The sequence below is a fragment of the Pseudomyrmex gracilis genome, unplaced genomic scaffold (genome assembly GCF_002006095.1).
Source record: "Pseudomyrmex gracilis isolate BER0280 unplaced genomic scaffold, ASM200609v1 scaffold_22, whole genome shotgun sequence".
In the NCBI taxonomy this organism is placed as follows: Eukaryota; Metazoa; Arthropoda; class Insecta; order Hymenoptera; family Formicidae; genus Pseudomyrmex; species Pseudomyrmex gracilis.
This window is the reverse complement of record NW_018020606.1, coordinates 371,821-387,880: the sequence shown is the minus strand read 5'-3', so window position 1 is coordinate 387,880 and position 16,060 is coordinate 371,821. Positions and strand designations below refer to the sequence as shown.

The 16,060-nt window shown below is 39.6% G+C and overlaps 1 protein-coding gene across 1 annotated transcript in view; it reads right to left on the bottom strand.

Moving 5' to 3' along the window:
- Positions 1-16,060, bottom strand: part of LOC109851964 — a 124,240-nt gene that overhangs the window by 101,545 nt on the left and 6,635 nt on the right. Inside the window, exon 3 of the mRNA XM_020422615.1 lies at positions 13,261-13,460. Coding sequence (XP_020278204.1) covers positions 13,261-13,267 — 7 coding nt within the window. The 5' untranslated portion in view covers positions 13,268-13,460. The remainder of the gene's footprint in view (positions 1-13,260; positions 13,461-16,060) is intronic.

Here is a 16,060-nt window from a genome sequence, read left to right as displayed (position 1 = left end):
GAGAGAGAGAGAGAGAGAGAGAGAGAGAGATGAATCGTCAAAAAAACCCGAGATACCGGTCGCGGTCAACAAACCGATTCGATGATAATAAAGCGAAGTCACTGCAACTTCGTGTACGGATAGTTACGGGAGTAGAAGATACAAAGCGCGGTTAAAAAAAAAAAAAAAAAAAAAAAAAAAAAAACGAGATAATTTCGGTATTGTGCAATTTTTTATTTGATCAAGTTGCTCTTTTGTATAATTATTTATGCTAACTAGGAGAGAGTATGTAATATGTATTCGTGTGCTCTGTTTTAGCGCACATTTGCGTCCCCGACGACGTGTACGAAGCGAACACTTTAATCATATTATGTAATTAATTATCTTTTTCTTCCGCGACGTGATCATAACCGCACCACTTCCCGTAAGTAATTTGTATTTGACTTTCATTTTTCCAATGTGCAAGAAGACGTTATTGCCCTCCGAGAGCGACGTCATTAAGAAAATATTCTCTTACGGCGCGGGTCGGTAACAAATTGCCGCAAAAAGCTACGTCATATATATTCAAAATTGTTTACACGGAAGCCGCAACGGGCAAATGCATAACGAGACAGTGCCACATAATTTCCAATTAACGACGAAGCACGTAAGTCGAGTGTGATAAAAGCCTCGACGTCTACGAAGTGCGCTCTAGAAGTCCGCATCCGACGAGTAATTGCGATCTGCGCGAATTGAAGTGCCGTGTGGCAATATTCATTCGTTTTACAGCGAGGAACAACCCGACGCAATTAATCTCGCGGCAAGAGTAATTCACGCGTGGTTAGGTGTAAACTTGTGATGTATTTTTCCCGGTTGATTTTCTTGCTTGTGTATGAGAAACAATAAAAAATATGAAGTCGCATAGATTATGTATGTATGTGAGTGCGAGAGAGAAAGAGAAAAACAGAGATGAAGAAAATCATTCTTTTAAAATTTCCGGAAGACGCCGCACCCGTAAGTTTCTATCTGTAGTGCGCGCGCGTCAGTTTTACTTACCAGCAAATTACCGATTACAACCGAGCGCCATGAAAATAAAAAAAGAGAACGAGGACTTTGCCGTCCAACATAATTACTCTCGTAATAGGTCATGTTACCTTCTCTGAGCGCGTCCCGGAGAGACGGTGACGCTGCAAGCGAACTAAAAGGGTGAATGAAAACGGAACGTGACGTGTAATAATTGACTGTATCTTCTAACTGGGAAAATTGTTTTCGCTACGGGAAAAAAGAGAGTAACATATATATTGTCCTCAATTAGCCGCGGCTTTTTTCCTGGGCAAATAAAACCAGAAAGACCAGACCACTTCATTGTAGTCGCGATTCGAGTCCGGAAATTCAAACGTGCAATCGAAATTGAATCAAGCGGCGTGGTATCTTGAAAACACGCGGAAATATTACGCATCGCGCGTCGCTTCAATAAACATCACTGCGCAGATCCGATGAAAATAACGATCGCTCGCTCGACTAAGTATCGGCAAAGTGGCGAATTGAGAATCTCGATTATTTTTCATTGTTTTACACGCGGTGCGGTGAATTGCGCAAACAAAAAGCTAATTCAAAGTTCGTCGAACTGAATCTCAATCTTTATCGTACCGTAAATCTATATCTCTTCAAAATCTATCCAATTTGTCTGGATAATTTACTTCATTCTTCTTATTTATATTCGTGCAACGAACGAGATTTCTCGTCGAATCATAGAGTACTTATAGAAGCAACCGCAAAACGTCCGAGGGGAGGTCAGTGCGGCGACATTGCAGAAACGAGGGCGAGTGATCGGCCAGTAATTGAAGGTGCACGAGAGTAGTAACCTGCGGAGTGGCGACGACGATGGTGCGGCGGAAAATGGTGGCAAGAGAGAGAGAGAGAGAGAGAGAGAAAGAGAGAGAAGGTGATGCGAGTCACTAACAAACACTCCTCTTCTCGTCGCGGCTTCTTCCTCTCGTCTCTGTGCTTGTTCGTCTTGTTGGAAAGCCGGTTGAACGTGTTGAACCTCATGACTTATGGATCCGTACTGCACTCCACCGATCAACCTCCATCGCGCGCACTACCGACACGAAGACCCTCGACTATTTCCCGCTGTTACCAGACTCCGGCAACACCCAACTATTTCCACTTTCCGACGACACACTGCCAACGACGCGCTTAACGGGTGTCCCGCGCAAACCTGCTCTTATTATACATCACTCGGCAAACAATTCCCGAATCCTGGCGCCGCCGGCTATGGTATGGAAGCCGCTAACTCATTACGAGCACGATTTACTTACTCGAATAACTAGTGATACGTCGTGCGCAATAAGAGTCCTCTTAAAACACATACTTAAGCGCTTGTGTTAATTTATTATTGCAATAAAACCTCGCAATTAAGTGAGAAGGATATATATATATATATATATATATATATATATATATATATATGTATTATTTGAAGCAAAGCAAAAAGCACAACATGTTGCAATTTAATGTGAAACCTATCCATATATTGATCTTCGAGTCAGTTCGCGTATTCGAGTAGTAATGGATAATCCTCAAGCAGCCGGTCCGACCAAAGCCAGACGGATACTACTGCGATTCGATCCGATTGCTAGCATTGTGCGCTTTTTTCGTCCGTTCTTTTTAAAAAATCCATTTATTGCTCTGACAGTATGTAACGAAAGAGAGAGAGAGAGCACATAAATCAATAATATATTTATTGTATAATATATTTATTATATAAAAAATATATATGTTTATTATATAAAAAATTGATGGAGTAAAAAAATTTATACCCAAGAATCTTGTATTTCTCTTACAAGAGTGTTTGAAAAACATCTCGTCGTCGCTACGGTCGAGAACAAATGCATAGAAAATTGCTTTTACGAGAGATGTGGGGGTACATCGGCGGTAGTAGTTTGCGAGCTCCGAACGTTTTCCGACGACGACTGGCTGGCTAAACGCGACACCTATTTTGTTTGTCGACCTACATAAGTAAACAGCATCTATTTGTCGCGGCTGTACTCACCGCAGCCAATTTGTCCGGGACTGAGGAGAACTGCAGCAACGTTCTAGCACGTTTTCGAAAGCGTTTCCGTCGTTTTACGTGCGGTACTTGTGCGGTACCTTGCGAACGCGAATGGCAAAGAAATTTATTGTGACTCCCGAATGACTTTACGGCAAGTCATTCGCGTGGCGTCGTCGCACTCCGCTGCGAAATATTTGAACACGTCTGAAAACATAAAGCTACAAAACGAATGGGTGATATATAGAAAACTTCACGCGAAAGCGCACCATAAATCATTTATATCGGCGTCTATTTACGATGATAAAAAAAAAAAAAAATATGTATATACAGAGAGATCTGTAAAATAACTTAGAAAAGAAGACGAAAAATCACTCGCAAATTGAAAATCAAATATACGACAGAAATACATTACGTACACCGTGTTCGCAAAATAAATAACGATAAATACACGTAATAGTACTTTTAAATTTTATTGTCACTGTGACAATCGTCGCAATAAAATGAGGCAACGGCAAAAAATCACAACTCACGCAATTGCAGTTTTTGCAAGCGCAGTGAAAAGTCTGTTGCGTCGCAACGAATTATAACAAAAAATAGACATAATCATCATTTGTATTCAAGAGATAAAAGTACCTCAATATTAAACCAACTGTAACGGCAATTATCTTCGAAAAACGTTCGGCATAATTTTGCGCAAATTTTTCACGACACGAAAACACGTGCCTGTATGTATGTCGACGCTAAATTCTATGAATTTCCACGAATAGTGCATGCGTGTGCATTATCTGTAATTTGCACGCGCATTAAAGCCGCATCGGCCCGTGCGATTAAAGGATAATCTTTCGGTAATCTCTGGCAGAAACGATGGAGTCATCAACTACGCCATTTTTCGCTATTTAATTTTCGAATGGGAGATTGATGCGCTCGGTCAGAAATTATTAGGAGAGACAGACGTCACGTTTTCTGTCAAATTTTCCGTGAAAATTGATGAAATTCAAGTTTCCGACTGACTTTTCTCACTCAATTATTATATTATGTGTTTGCTGCAGCGTGTATAAATATTTATAATATTAATATTTGAACTAAATTTGTTTTTGCCTAATACAAATAAAATTACATTTGATTTGATAGTTCACATAATTCTGCTAATGCGTGTGTTTAATTGCACAAATATTAATATGAATACATAATTATGTAACACTTGCGTTTACGAGAGAGAGAGAGAGAAAGAGAAAGAGAGAGAGCGAGAGGCACATAATTGATTATATGTCTTCTTGAAAGTTTACACGTAAATTTATGAATTTTTATTTTTTTACTTTGAGCAAAACCTCGTCGTAGAACAATTTTCGTTGCAGTTTCGATCGATATACTTTAACCTCGTTTTCCCGCTTGAAATGCAATTGTTGTACTATAATTTATCGGTGCGGAATTGGCATCGATACGTATCTCGACATTGGATATCTCGATCATATGTATGATTTTATACACCATTTTCACGTCGGCAAGAGATAACAAATGTAATGTAATCCTTAACAATCGCGGACGCAATATAAACACAATGTATAAAACAATGTATTTTCTCTGCGTTATTGAAGTCATAAATAATATAAGCAATTTCATACGTTGACAATCGTCTCACATTTCTCACGCGGAGAGAAAAGACTATAAAAGAGAAACGTCGCGCAAACTTGCAAGCTAAACAAAAAAAAAAGACTGACTATTATAAGACGAAAGTAAATATTTGCGTACGACGTTAAGTTGGTTTTATCAAGAAAACCACAATTGAACGCAATAAACAAACAATAGACGATACTGATATAAAATCAGGATAAGGAAACTCAGGGAGGAAGACATTTCTTTAAATCGATACAAAAAGCCTGTGCGAAACACTCGAGTAAACTCGGCGCGCCATTAATGCGCCAAGTAAAAAAGAAACAGCAGCAAAAATGCACTCGACCAGAGAACACTGTCGAGCAATATATCATCTCGCGAAGAGTGCAATGATAGATTGTTCCGTAGGCTGCAACGGCTGCGTTACGCGATATTGTCGGTGATTTATCGACTTGGAGAGTTTTAATTGTATTGTAGTGCGTTTATTTCTCTAAAACTTGAGAGAGCGAACGTTAAAATATTTCAAGTATTAATCAAAGCTAAAGTGTGTAGCGGTCCTTAATAAATCAGCGCTTCAACACACACGTGCACACGTGTTTGTTGCAATTTGGGGAATATATAAGCGATTTATTGATTTATTCAAAACCTTGCGAAAATTTTCAATTGCGCATAATAACGTTGACTTTGTACAAAAGTTAAAAATAACTATATGTAAAAATAATTTGTATGGTTTTACAAAGTGAATCATTATTTCTTTTAACGCGTACGGCACAAAATTGATGTGTCAACTTAAACTAGCGGATTATCACTTATTTAATGTACTGAATCATCACGTAATATAAACGTACATATGTAACGCGAAATTCCAGCAAAGAGAGAAAATTCTCCCAGTAAATTTTTTTACCACTTAAGCATGTTAACACAGAATTATTATATTTGTCTCTTTTTTGTTATTTTTTTGTTGGATGTTAAATAACATCCAACAGACGTCTAATCTTTTCCAAAATTTTTTGCGACTAACTTTTGATCTCTTTCTCTGACTTGTAAAACTCAACATTTGTGCCTATCGAAACTATTCGAGTGATTTGAACAAACTCGCTGAAAAAAAAAAAAATGTCTCGCGAGACGATAAACACGAGAGAAAAGAAACTCGTTTTTAAAAGATCGAAGCGCGCGAATGAAATGTGAAAAATACATACTGTGTACCATACGATCTTTCGCTTCACCGTCGATTGAACGCTTACATTGCCTACATCACAATGTAGTTCACATTGTGAAATGCATTTACAAAAACGTGGTCGAGTCTAGTTGCCACACAGCTCGCTGAGTAAAGTCGTAAAGTAAAAAACCTGCTATTTTACATTCCCTTTATACGCGTTCTTCTGTAAAATGTGTTTCACTTTTACTAACGTGTCACATTGTAATGTCACGCGTTTAACGTGTTTGATTTAATATTCTCTCATACACGTGTAATCGTGTTTTGTATTTTTACAATTCTTCCAAATTGTTTACTTTTCATATTGCAAGTTTTATCTTCTCTCGAAGCTCGTGAATCTTGTTTGCACGAAGAACGCAATACGTGAATATATTTCCCGTTTGGTTTGTTCGGCGATTTATCGATTTTCTTCTTGCGTATTTTCTTTGCAAACTTGGATTTGATCTTCTTTTTTTTTTTTTTTTCACAAACAATTTTTCTCGACAAAACAAGAAGACGTGTACTTGTGTATGCGTGTCTCGCCGCTTGTTACGGTTTACAGAAGACAAATTCTCCCCGACACAAAATGTACGTTGGTGAAGTGGACGGGCGTTAAACAAAGAGAGAATTACGCACACGCTAACGACTTGTAAGGATAAATACGGTCGCTGATCCAGCTAATTAACGTCTTACGGGGAAAGAAGCGTGATCCGAAGACAGATGAGAGTAGAAAACGGGGAATAGAAATTATCGTCGCTCTCTCTTTTTCTCTTTCTCTCTGTTATGTATATATATATATATATATATATAACAGAGAGAGATATATATACATCGTGAAAATAAAGTAAAAATAAAAAAACTATAACGACGTAAAACATTAGAAAAGAGATACTGCGATAAAAATAAACCAAAAATATCTTTAGATTTATACAGCAAATGATATATTTGTGTGTGTCGACTTTAAAAGTAGAAAACTGTAATTAAAGTAATTTAAATCTGTCTAAAATGCGTTGTTTTTAAAGGCGATAATTGTGAAATATCGCGGCATATTATTTTACGTGAAAAGTTTACGTTATCACAAGTAACATCACCTATTTTCCATAGCTTTTAAAATCTAAACGAGATATTTTAAGATATTAAATGCATGCTTGTCACACATTTTTATCAAGATCTTTCTTTCGCTCGTCACGCTCGTAGTTCGAAAATTTCTGTGCTTAAATGAAATCGACCAACCTACTATCCCTATCCTCTCTGACACGAGGCCGATTTTACGATCGCGAGATATAAAACGTCGGTCGCGTTTGTTAAGCATCTCGATCGCGGAAAGAAGTTTTAAGTAGGGCGCGTTTCACGGCACCTGGTATCGCGGTACGCAAGAAGAAGGTCACGAACCAATCCGAAAGCCACATCCCGCCGAGCTGGCACGTACAGGGACCTAACCCCGTTTCCAGGTTCAAAGGGCAGAGACAGCAGTATCGATTATTTACCAAGCGACTTTCCGGCTTGGAGTTCGCGAAGAACCGCGCGAACTTTATATATATGTATATATATATATATGTGTGTGTGTGTGTATGTACATATAGCAGCGAGGGGATGGACGGATTCAAAATTATGCCTGACTCTCGAAATCTCCGGTCGTTTCGCGTGCGACATTTGAATTTTCATGAGAATATCGATCCTCTTTCTCGCGAACGAAATGGCAAAGAAGCAGAAAAAAAGCAGAGGAGAGGAGAAAGGTGGTGTGCTGCCGCAAAATTGCACGCGGTTGCGAGCATTGTCGTTTCACGAGAACTGCAACTACTACTCTACCCGAGAGTGATTAAAAGTTGTCACGGAGGCGCGTCGAATCTTTCACGTATATAGTTTCTTAGTTCATGTAGCACGTACGTAAACGTGGAGACTCCTTCTCTTACAAAACGATAAAATCGAGCCGACTATCTGAGGTGCTATCTTGAACATTTTTACTTCGCATTTTCGACAACTTTTTTTTTTACGAACATTAAATAAATTATCGACGATCTGACGCTATCGATGATAAGAGAAATTGTTATTTTTCGTGTTCAGAAAAAATAACAAATGACACTTTATTATCTCATTCACCGAACCGATCTGTAATGCGGTTGAACGTTCCGCGTCTTGTTGATGACGATCGGGAATATGATCAGGAAGTTTGTCTTTCTCTCTCTCTCTACTCGAGATATAACACGCCAATCCAAAAGTTTCAAAGATCAAATTAATTCCGGACTAGTATTGCATCCGGCGAATGAGGATAACGTAGTTAGCGACGGGACAGGGATTTCGAAGGGATAAAATTCAAGGATCATCCTTCCAGTGAACACCTGATATGACTACTACCCTTCCGGTATTCTCTCTCTCTCTCTCTCTCTCTCTCCTTCCCTCCTTTCGAAACTCTCCTCTGCACGCCAGTGAGTTTAAAGTACTTTCGATTATTCCCGGAACTTAATGACGTATTTATTAAATTAAACGCACTTCTTCGGCCGCTCCAAGTTTCGACGGAGCAATCTAATGAGATTTCTGCGGGCCGCACTTCCATCAAGTTAGAATAAAGTTCTCGCGTATAACGGAGTAGACGATGTTATACTTTACGTAATAATAATCGCGATATAATTACGCGACGGGAACTTCATCACTAAACATTACCAAAACATTTTCCGAAGTCATTAAGATTCGTTAATTATGCCACACTTCTCTCCCTTCTCCCCCCCCCCCGCTTTTCCTCTTATCTAATAATTACGCTTTAGGGTCCGCGAAAAGAGATTTCACATTGAAATTTTAATCGACAATCCCCGGCCTCGAATTTGGTTGGCGCGGTCTCTTAAAATCTGACTTCTTCGAAAAGAGGGCATTTAAGCTCCCTCCGAGGGAAGTTACGCGGACGAGTAATACTCGAAAGTTGCGGGAAACTCCTAGAACCTAACCCACGACGGAGTTGCCTACGGAGCGAACGGAGTTATTGCATAACTTCGAGTCTGATTCTTTGTTAATAACGGGACGGGGGGCGCCGTTTTCATGTATGAAACTGCAATCCTTGTGTGAGCGTGGAAAAAATATTGAGACAACTAAGATCGTACACATGGCTAGAGAGTGTACACGTTACTTTTCTCCACCGCTGTCAAAACTCCTTGTATCTTTTGAACAAAAACAAATCGGTCTAAAGAGTTTAAATCCGAGAGTTTAAACTTCTACGTTATTTCTCCATGTCTATTTATACTGTCATGAAAATAATTGTACTTGAAGAAACTGTCTCCTACATATACTATGTCTTACTATAACTGTCTCTTACACACACACACACACACACAGCTATATCTTATATGCATTCACTCGAGTTAAAGCGCATTATTCATAGATTAAACGTCATTCGTAACATCGTACGTCAGAGTCTGACGAATCTTGAACTAACGAGACATTAAGCCGCTAATTTTATTATTCCAGAAATGAGAATTGATCGCGCACACATCCGTCTCTGTCAGAGACGCTACACTTTTCTGTCAACGTCGTTCTCGCCCCGACTCAATCTTCCAAGAACTACGTATACGTGACGTTATTTGTATTGTTTCTACCGTAATATCCGTTAAGAGAGATCAATACGTTGTATATTTCTCTTTATATATACCGTATTTGCGCTTTGCTTTTTCGGCTGAAAAATTTCCACCACAATTGCTCGTCGTCGTTTAAAAGCCGAACGGAACAAATATTTGGGCAACATTTTCACATTTCCGCATTGCTGCCGGCAAAAATATTCGTCACGGGAAGACGCAATTAAAGCGATGTAAATTCAGGTGTACAGGGTGTACGGCTTGCGTTACGCGGCAAAAACAACGGAAACAATTTATCGTCCGTGCGAGCAGTCCCGACTATCATATATTAACGGGTATAATTCATTATATCGGGTTGCGATCTGAGTACTCGTGCTATGTGCGCCAGCCAATGATTACACGTGCGCGCTTACATGAGATACATTCGATATCGATGTAGGACATCCGCGAGGTAAATATACATTTTCATCACGTACACGTCTGTAGTCGATAATTTTACGTTAAAAAAAAACACATTCGTAGCTGTCTAATTAATTAAATTTCGAAATCTCGCGTCTCGATTTGTTGTTAGCGTCTCATTGGACAAACTTTCTTCGATCATAAAAATATCTTTGCGCTCTCAGTTTTTGAAAAAAAAAAAAAAACAGAGATTGAACGCGAAAAACAATTTGACAAATTCTCAGGAGTCCGCGCGCAATCTCTCATTCGGTTATTGGAGCGAAAAAAATCCAAAAAGTATAATATTGGTATAATTTGGGTTCACGAGCGCTGCTCAGAAAGCAAACGAGACGATTTATATCCAAAACCGGGGAGTATCGCGATACGTTATCATCAGGATAATTCAGTATCGGATTTACGATCGCGATATACCGTTTGCATCGGCAACCATACAATTACGCACACAAATAGCCGTCACATAAGGGTGACAGTTAATCGTGGGATCAAGTCGCATAGAGACATTTGCACCTAGCATCGGTGGCTCGGATTAATACAGAAGCAGCTGAAAGCTAATCGCTGCGTCTGGTGCGTGACAAAGAAATATACATTTGTTTTCTCTAATTTTCAATTCTCAATTAACTTCTGATAATATCACACTGTTTACACACAAGAATTGTTTTAATTATATTAGTAATAATCACATACAACGCAATTACGCGTGTTTTACGCAAAATAAATTTTAATACCTCAATAATTAAAGTTTCCCGCTTATTAGTTCTGGAACGAAATATATAATCACAAAATTTGACATTTTTTAATCTAAAATATAATTTTTCTGACGACAATTAAAAAAAAAAAAGTTCTGCTAAATTTTTCAATCAATTATTTTGATTGAACACAGACGTCGTTTTTTTTAATCATCGTTAAGAGAATACATTAATTTTAGACCTGTCAAATTTTGCGATTATTCCACCGGGGGGACCAATAAGCGAGGAACTTTAATTATAACAGGCAGAGACAAGATTCGATTAACAGGCTCTGGGACGCGACTTGCAGGATCGTGCCAATTACGTCATATTCGATTATTCGACGACACGGCGCACGTGAATGAACGTGAGTGAATAAATACTTGCATTGTGAACACGTTGTTTGTCAACTCGCAAATTGGTCGTGGTCTCCATTACCAGTAAGGTAACTTCGAAAGAAGTAAGTAAATTTGAAGAGAAAAAAAAAATCTTGATATAAATATCGAAGCGCTCATTAAAAGTTTTTCTCTGAATAGAAGCGGCTTATAATTTGAAGACGAAGAGACACCTCGCGACAGAAAGTCGTTTCTCTTTAGTGGCAGAAGCTATTCAATGCGCGTTGACAACTGGGGGGGGCGTCACAGACCCACATACATATCTTATCTGTAAATATCCTAATTTGTTCAAATGTTGATTTTCCGCAGTAAAGCTTAATACAGACAGGCCATTGGCTAATTAACGTCGTGTTCGGGCGCTGCGCGCACAAAACACACACGCAAATTGCTTCGGTGGGGCTGACGTTTTAATAAAGTCTACAGCGCGGCTTAGATAGCTTACGGTTTATGAATAATGAATGACAAGTCATCGTGCTCGTCCGCGTCTTAATTAGGGGAGACGATCCACAAATTGCCAGTCACAACGTCAAATAATCAGACAGATGATGTATCTTGATGTATTTTGTTTTCACACACATACGCGCAAAATTACAAGTAAAAACTAAAAACGCGGCGAATCTCGCGATCAGACGGTTAAAGATCGCCGACGATTTTCAAGCGCGCGTCGAGTGAAACGCCGAGTTTAATTCTAGTATGCACGCGCCACCAGCTAATTGGGTTATGCAAAACAGCTGTTACTCCACGGCCGCGTAATACTCCCCAGGCCGGACACGAAATTCCGCCAATTTTCGCGTAGTCGCCCCCGACAGGGAGTGACTTCTTCTCGTTGATACACACACACACGCGCACACACTTTCAAGAACGAAAGAGTGTATAAATCTATCATAACCGCGCGGCAATCGTATCTGACGATCGCAATATCGTTGTCGCTTTGCATTTTGATTGACATCTCGATAGCAATGATGAAATATGATAGAATTTTCATAACGAAGTGCTACACCCGATATCGAATGATATTTTTTAATCGACCACACACACAGGTGTGTAGAGACTCTTCATTTTCTATCCCAATCGGTATAATACGATCGTTCGGATAAAGCGAGTTTTCGCATACCGGTCGTTTTCCCACAAAGTTCATTTTGTCAGAGCAGATTTGTGTAACAAAAACACATCCGCAAAATTGACAATTCAATGTTTTTTTGAAAAGAGGGGGATTTACAAAAATACAATCTACGTACGTAATTACGTGTCTGTTTTTTCGCCCGTAAGAAAAACCGAGCCTTTTTTATTTTTGAGTCTATTATTTTAAATACGCAAGTGGGAAAAAAAGTATATATATATATTTTAACTTCGTGGGAAGAGAAAACACTGCATGAGAGATTTTCTCGTTTCAAGAGGAGGATATTCCGTGAAATATGCTTGAATAAAATAAATTGAATATAACAGAACAAAAGAGAGAGAGAGAGAGAGAAAAGTTAGCGTACAACGCAAATTACTCTGTAATCGATATTTTTATGTTACTCTATCACGCAATCTTTTGTGAACGACCACGGGTTAATAATTCGACATGAAATAAAATTTCAAAAAACATTTTCCCCCGTATGTTACACATGATGGAAGTCGCGCGTATGTGCATGCGGCCGGTACATCGGATTCAACACACAAGTACTACGCGTACAGCGAGTTCAGCTGTAGCATATCGTGGATGCCGCGCGCGGAAAAAGATTTTTATCGACGTTATTAAATCGCCGCGCCGCAAAATTTATTTGCGCGAGAAATGAATCGTTATTCGATGTAATTAATCAAATCGGCTGTCTATAATAAAAAAAAAATAAAAAAAATAAAAAAAATAAAAAAACTACAAGGGGGTAAACACACACGTAGTCGCGTGAATATCATTCCGACGTTTGTTTCGTATTCATACGTGACTCTTGGGACGCGGTTACAATATCGGCAAAAAAAAAAGTACTTGCTCGAGTGTGCTCTTCACTCCTGTTGGTTTCGCTGCTCAATTATGTACACACAAGCCATCCGCACTCAAACAAAATCATAATGTCTCCTCCGAGATCTCAATAATTTATCTCTAATCGGAAATGGTTTTTTTTTTTTTTTTTTTAACAACGCATTCGCAGTAGTTTTATGAAATTGTACAAACTTTGATTTACATTGTGATATACATAACCGTTTGACACATAGTTCGTTTTTCGTCATACTGTAACAAAGAATTCTAGTCGTGTGTGTTTTGTGTTGTTTGTAATAACACAAAACAAAAATATATTGCGCGCGTATGGACAAAACTCACCTTTCATGCCGAGAGTGATGATGGGCACCTTCTCCCTCAATGCTCGCCTTATGATTTATTCTTCGTTACACGAGCACCACTATCAATATGTCCAAAAACGTGATATCGCGACGCTTCTTCGCGCAGTTTTTATTCTTGACATGAAAGATGACGAGAGACAACTGACGCAAATCACAAGCTCCACGTGTGTACGACACCGTCTGCAAATGACGAAATAAATTTTAACACAATAAAACAATGTTTGTTTGCAAAATTGCAATAACACAAAGCAATGTTGCTCAAAACTCATTTCACATAAAATCAATAAAAAAAAAAAAAAAACATTCTGATTTGTATTTTCAAACAGCAAATAGTTCGATAATGTACCTGTGTTTGTTGTTGTAGTACGCAAATAAAAAAATTGATTGAAACAAACGCTGCTAACCAAACGAACGCGTTGATATAAGTAACTTTTTTATTTTAGACAATCTGTTTATGTTGATACCATTTGCAAAGAGTTTTTGACATTTAAAGCTCGCGGTCGGAATTCAAATTTTTCAAATGTCAGAAGTCGGAGATTACACGCAGTGTAAAATTGCGAGAGAACGCAACGATTTCTCACGTGATGTGTATACGTGCGTGTCATATCACAACTCGGAAATCGAGGTTAAAGCGATGCGATAAGCGTTCCTTTGGAAAATAGCAGACTCTGTGGCGTTTGCCCGCGAATGAAAAGAACGACGCGTATGCGTGTGTGTTTGTTTGTGTGTGTGTGTGTGTGTGTTCGATTGCACAAAATCATTGAACATTCATACGCGTCACACAAAGTGAAAATCAAAGACAGGCGATATATCGCTAACGTTAAAGCGGAGCAATTCGCTATTTGCGAGATTTATTTTTGAAATTTATTTTGAAAACATTAAATCTACGATTTAAGAAAAAACTCTGTTGTGTGTGAAAACTCTAATTTATCTACAAATATTGTATCTAAAAAAAAACCGAGAATTTTTCAAGAAACTTCGGCAAAAGCAAAGCACAATTCCGAAATTGTGTTTTTTTCTCTCTCTCGAGATATTCTAGAAAAACACGACGCGCAAATAGTATGGATTTTGGATTCCAACTAATCGCGAGCGGCGGACGAACGAGTTTATTTGATTTTCTTCGACGAACAAGAGGTTCGTAAAAATTTTACTCTTCTTCGTCCACGGCGAAGAGGAAAAATTTTTCCCGTGGGAGCGTCGGCCAGCGTCTTCCACTGATAAGTAGGCGGCGGTAAGAAAAAGAGAAAACTCCATCTGAGAGGCTCGTCTTTTGTTTTCCTTTTTTTGGCCGGTGCTTCGCGAAATTTATGAGGATTACGTCGAGTCATTTTCGAGTTTCCCGCTGGGTATAAAAGCCGACCTCGTAAATTGGGATACTGTCCTCGAATTTCGATTCCCGAAAGGCAAGAGGCGGAAGTAAAACTGTCGTACGAGGGCAGCTTCGTACGGAAAGACATTATCGAGTTTAGCGCGTCTTATCCCTTTTATAAGGCGTGAAAGAACAGAAAAAGAATTGCAAAGAAAACGTGTCTACGACACGTACATCTCGCGATAAGAACGATAGCGTAAATTCTGTTTAACGTTCGCCTATATATATATATGCGCGCACGTTCGACGATGACGCGAAATGCACTGGGCGCGTAGATTTCAGAATATTTTTCCGTTCGCGCACGTAGCGAACGTAAATGCTCGCTGTAAGATAGAAACGAGCGCTTCTTCTTCGAACGCACATTTTGCGACTACGTCGGCAATTTTCTAAGTTGTCGAAGGAAGCGCGACTTGTTACAGAAATCGCGAGCGTGGAATCGCTGTCGTGGCGTGTTGCACACCGAAGAAATTTCGTCGCGTGCGTTTTTCTCCCGAAGAAAAAAATTATCGCGAGCAAGCTGAATCCCGGAAGCGAGCGGCGAAAAAAGGAGGTAAGATAAAAGCTGGCCGATATATTCGACTACGGGATATCGGATATACGTCCCGATAACAGGAAGCGAAGTGAAGACCGATCGAGAGGAGAAGAAAAACGAAGATATCGGGAAGATGCCGGTGAACCAATGGCGAGGAGAGACGCGTTTATAAACTCACGGCGCGGAACAGCGTTATCTCTCGTATAACAAGACGCGCGTCAAAGTACGCTGGTCAAGAAATGCAAGAGTAATGACGATGAGAGTTCACGAGGAACGAGCGGGCAAATTTATAGAACATGGCGATGCTCTCTCTCTCTCTCCTGCTCTCTTTTCAGAAGTTAGAGATTTATCGGACTGATAGTTACAAGAGCGAAACGGCGACGACGCGCGCGCTCGAAAACTTCTGCCCCGTAAAAATATTTTCACCGGACGAGGAGAGACGGCGCGGAGCCCGGAGCAAAACGAAGTGATAGTTCTGGCGGAAAAACGAAAACACGAACGTAACACACGGGTGTAAGACAGAGACGTCGATGCTGCGGTCAAGACGTCGAAAAGTCGACGGATGGGAAGTTCGCGAGATTTATGGATTATCGCTTGAACGTTCGAGATTTATCGGGAGTTGTCGAAGAGAAGGAAGAGAGAGAGAGAGAAAGAGGTTTCCGTCAAAACCTGAAACTGCATGTTCGACGAAAACACGTTTTGATGCGGTGAAAGCAAAGGGGAGAGGGAAAAAAAAAAGAAAGCACCCGTCGTGGTACTTACGTCTGACGTAAGCACAATCTTGCGAAAGAGAAGCGCGCCGGTAATAAACGAACCGGCGGTGCGCGCCGGGTCTTTCGATATCCAACGAGCCGCGATACGATATCCTGCGGGGGCCTC